The following is a 3777-nucleotide window of genomic DNA, read 5'->3' as shown; positions in this document are numbered from 1 at the left end:
GAGAAAGATATAACCAAATCCATTTTGGCATAAATACTTGTTTGTGCAACTTGTACCAGAATGACTTTAATTCTAACTCACTCAAATTTTCATCATTTTGCTTGATTCAATTTTTGGATATTGAAACTATAAGTATGAAAATATGCTCACCATCTATCAATGTATGGTATGCATTACATAATTTACAGTTGCCACATTAAATTTTGCCCAAGTCTTGATGAGATGTAATTCGGTTTCAGTCATAGCCATGTCAGATCTTCATTAAATCTCTTACAAATTGGTATAACGACAGGTATTTACATGCTTTACCATGCTATATAACCCATCTATTTTTCAGAGTAATAATGGTTGAGATAGATGGTTTATATTGGTACAATGAATTATACACAAAAAAACCAGTCTGGATTGGTCTGAACCAGTATCATGGACCGCAAAAGACCGGCCCTAGGTGGTTCGGTTCAGTTCCCTCAATATCTGGGTCAGTCCTGGACTGGTTGCGGTCCACAGTTGCGCGTTTTTGGGGCAAAAAACCGGACTGAACTGAACCTTTAAACACTACTTGGAGTTGACTTACAGGTGCTGATTGGGCCTCAAGTACTGATGGTGTCGGAAAGGCAACTGGGGGGGGACACCTGTACAAGGCTCAGCACCTAGCAACAAAATCAGCTGACCATCTCACTCATTATTTAGCAGTAAGTGTTGTAAGTATAAGATCATCCTCTATATCAGCTTAGTATCTCGGCATTGCCAAATAATTGTCCCTTGAGGCCTCACACGATGGCAGAGTGACAATGCTTGAGGTGTGATTTCCACATGACAGATCGGACATGCCATGGCACATATGACGAACATGCCATAGGAAATGCCACTTGTGTATGGTAGTGTAGACAGCTGTATTATCTAATACAGCCTTACAGTTGGGCCAAAGGAGATGTTACAACACATCCGAGTCGTGGTTGCCAGTTATGATCAAGTTTCTTCGATCTTGAAAGTTGGCGCATACATTCTGTCCCAATATGCGAAACGATGTTTCTCTGGCGCCGTAAAAGATGCTGTGTCGGCACTGTCGAGTTTATGCGTGAGAGGCTAAGTCACGTATTGCCGCGATAATAGGTCAAGAATACTTACTTCTCGATCGCCTGTAGATGTCCGTCGTTCTTGCGTGCATCGGACACGTGTATATATGCTCTTCACTGTCCCATACGTCGCAGGGATTGGTGTGTTCTGTAGACATCCCTCCGCTGTTGACCATATACATCGTCGTCGGTACGTTGGCTCTACAAAAGTATTTCAATGTAGTTTCATTTGATGACAACGTGTTGACTTACAATCCTCATGTAGACGTTTGCTTTTGTGTTTTGAAATCTTCCGAGAGTGTCAATGTGAACCTGCCAGAGTACGTCAATGTTACAATAGTCTGCAGAGGCGTACTGACGTACCTTTATCGTCCAGCGCGTGCTGGCTCCGTTTATGCATCCACAGCCCTGAACATCGCCGGTGCCCTTTCCAGCCTGGAGACAATGTATATGCATCCCCAAAACTGGCGCATGCAAGCCAGAACACTCCATGTGAAGTGCCGAGGGCTTGGAAACAACCGCGGTCGTCAGTGTCATGCATGATGCCCAAGGCGACGTAAGTACTCAATTCTTGTCACCCTCTCAATATATCACGACGCTCTCCCAGCTTCTCCATGTGAAACGTCGTCTATCCTCTCGTTGACTGCACTCCCGCGCCCTTCCGGTGGCGTTCTCGCGTTAGATATACATGTCGACTCTTCTTGTACGCGTTTTTGTTGTCTTGTTCATCTTCTCGCGTATCGTTTCGGTTTGTTGTAGGTAGTAGAACAAAATCTAATAGCTTTTATGAGTAGAAAACCTGTGTAAAAGATAGTGTGGTACTCACTGTCGCGTGAAACTTGGTTGTTGCTGGGCACGTTTGTACGTGCATCGTTGAATGTTAACTCGGAGGCGTTTCCAGCCTCGACACGACGTATATCCATCCGCAAAACCGGCGCATGAAGCCAGAACGCTCTATGCGAAGTGCGGAATACTTGGAAACAACCACAGCCGTCAGTGTTGTGCAAGATGAACAATGCGACGTAAGTACTCACCTTCTCGACCCATACCCCAGCCTTTAAATGTGAAAGCCCGCCTCGCCGTAGCGTAACCGCTCGTTGTTCGCACTCCTGCCGCCTGCGTCTTTCTGACGGCGCTTATGCGTTAGATCGCATGTCGACTCTTCGTGTACGCGTTTTCGTCGTGTTGTTCTTCCTTTTGAGTGTTGGTAGAATTCTCTATAATAGCTTTTGTTAGTAGAAAACTTGTGTAAAAGATAATATACGAACTGTCGCGTGAAGCTGCTGATCTGGGCACGTTCGCGTGTCGATGTTGACTCGGAGCGTTGGTTGTCGTAGTAACGTTTGGAAACAGAGAGCGATTTCGTCGTTGAATGCTTTGACGACGTCGTGGATGGAAGCAAGATCAAAATCAAGCTGTTTTTGTTGTCCAAGTTAACAGTGGCCGTCTGTGCACAACGTCGCAAAATGTTGTCTAGCGATGAGTACAATTACGATGCTTAACGTCGTACACAACTTGTGCCTCCATGGTAGGGTATATGCGCTCGTCGACGGTGAATCTATCTATGTCGCCACATCACATTCGCCTTTGCCTTCTTCCTCTCCCGCTCCAAAAGGGGACGTGGTATATCTGGTGCATCCACTGCTCGAATATCCCAGGCAGGTTCCCTACAAACAACAATCATCAATCCAAACCAGCGCATATACCCATGGTAAACGACTCACAATGCAAACAATCCGTCCCAGGCTCCGTATGTGCATCAGGCCTCTGCAAAGCCTGGTCCCAAACATCCATGAAAATCCACTTTACCCTGCCATTCCTTCCTCGCGAACCTTATCAAAGCTCGCAATCTTCCACTCCCAAAGTGCATTATGCACAGCAAACAAATCCCAATCCCACCTTTTCCTAAACGTCCGCCACTGCTCGTCCGGCATGGTTGAGATGAGCCGTTCGACGAGGTTGCGTTCGCCTATTTGCGCTGCTTCCGAGGAGCGGTAGGGGACGGTGAGGAGGTTGCAGTTTGGGTGGCCTGGGGAGGTTGCGCGGTAGATTACGGAGAGTTGGGTGATTGGGGAGAGGCGGGATATGACGAGGTTCATCTGGGAGGAGGGTAAGTAAGGGGGAAAGAGAGGGAGGGAGGGAACAAACCATTTGTTTGTATGTAGCTACTACGCGAGATTGTTCTTCTTCGTCGGATTTTCCAACTGGAAGCATTGACAGTTCGTGTCTTGACCACTACATAGCCGTCAGTACCTGCAGAAGAAAGAAAGATAAATGCTTACATGCGCACCCGTTTGCCACCATCGAAGCCACAAAGACCCGTCCGATTGCGCTGACCCGACTAACCCAAGTCAGTGGTGCTAGCGAGGCACTTAGGTGTGACGCGTGTTGGCCGGAGTGGTTGGAAACTCGACAGAGTTGGTGGAGCGCCCTCGTACTGAGCATATGCGCATGCACGTATTGCTCATCGTATCTGTCGTGTATGACAGTGGCGTGAAGTCGGTTGCACGAGGGATCGTGCTTTTATGGAAAGTTTGAGGCAAGTTTGAGGTCAGCAATCCCGAACTCGGAAGTACGAGGATGTCGTCACGTCACGGCGGTAAGGGTAAACTGAGATTGAGATTCGAGCAGCCAGAGAAGTGGAGGACGGGAAGTAGTCAAAGTAGACACACATTGCGTAGTGCTGAAAGCGAGTGCCATT

The 3777-nt window shown here is 47.3% G+C and overlaps 3 protein-coding genes across 3 annotated transcripts; all 3 read right to left on the bottom strand.

The window, feature by feature from the left end:
• Positions 1 to 1190: 1190 nt before the first annotated feature.
• On the bottom strand, positions 1191 to 1568 carry LACBIDRAFT_303232 (uncharacterized protein; the record flags this gene model as incomplete). The annotated part of the gene is made up of 3 exons (XM_001883874.1): positions 1191 to 1277; positions 1329 to 1388; positions 1440 to 1568. 3 exons carry the CDS (start codon positions 1566 to 1568, stop codon positions 1191 to 1193), a joined length of 276 nt encoding a protein of 91 aa, XP_001883909.1.
• A 136-nt stretch (positions 1569 to 1704) lies between these two features.
• LACBIDRAFT_303231 (uncharacterized protein) lies at positions 1705 to 2123 on the bottom strand (the record flags this gene model as incomplete). Its single annotated transcript, XM_001883873.1, has 3 exons — positions 1705 to 1850; positions 1903 to 2049; positions 2111 to 2123. The coding sequence occupies 3 exons, from the start codon at positions 2121 to 2123 to the stop codon at positions 1705 to 1707; spliced, it is 306 nt and encodes a 101-aa protein (XP_001883908.1).
• Positions 2124 to 2881: 758 nt separating this feature from the next.
• On the bottom strand, positions 2882 to 3290 carry LACBIDRAFT_303230 (uncharacterized protein; the record flags this gene model as incomplete). Its single annotated transcript, XM_001883872.1, has 2 exons — positions 2882 to 3175; positions 3225 to 3290. 2 exons carry the CDS (start codon positions 3288 to 3290, stop codon positions 2882 to 2884), a joined length of 360 nt encoding a protein of 119 aa, XP_001883907.1.
• Positions 3291 to 3777: the final 487 nt, after the last annotated feature.

This window comes from Laccaria bicolor, genomic scaffold (genome assembly GCF_000143565.1).
Source record: "Laccaria bicolor S238N-H82 LACBIscaffold_23 genomic scaffold, whole genome shotgun sequence".
NCBI lineage: Eukaryota > Fungi > Basidiomycota > Agaricomycetes > Agaricales > Hydnangiaceae > Laccaria > Laccaria bicolor.
Note: the sequence above shows the minus strand (reverse complement) of the source record. Positions and strands in the feature narration are given on the sequence as shown.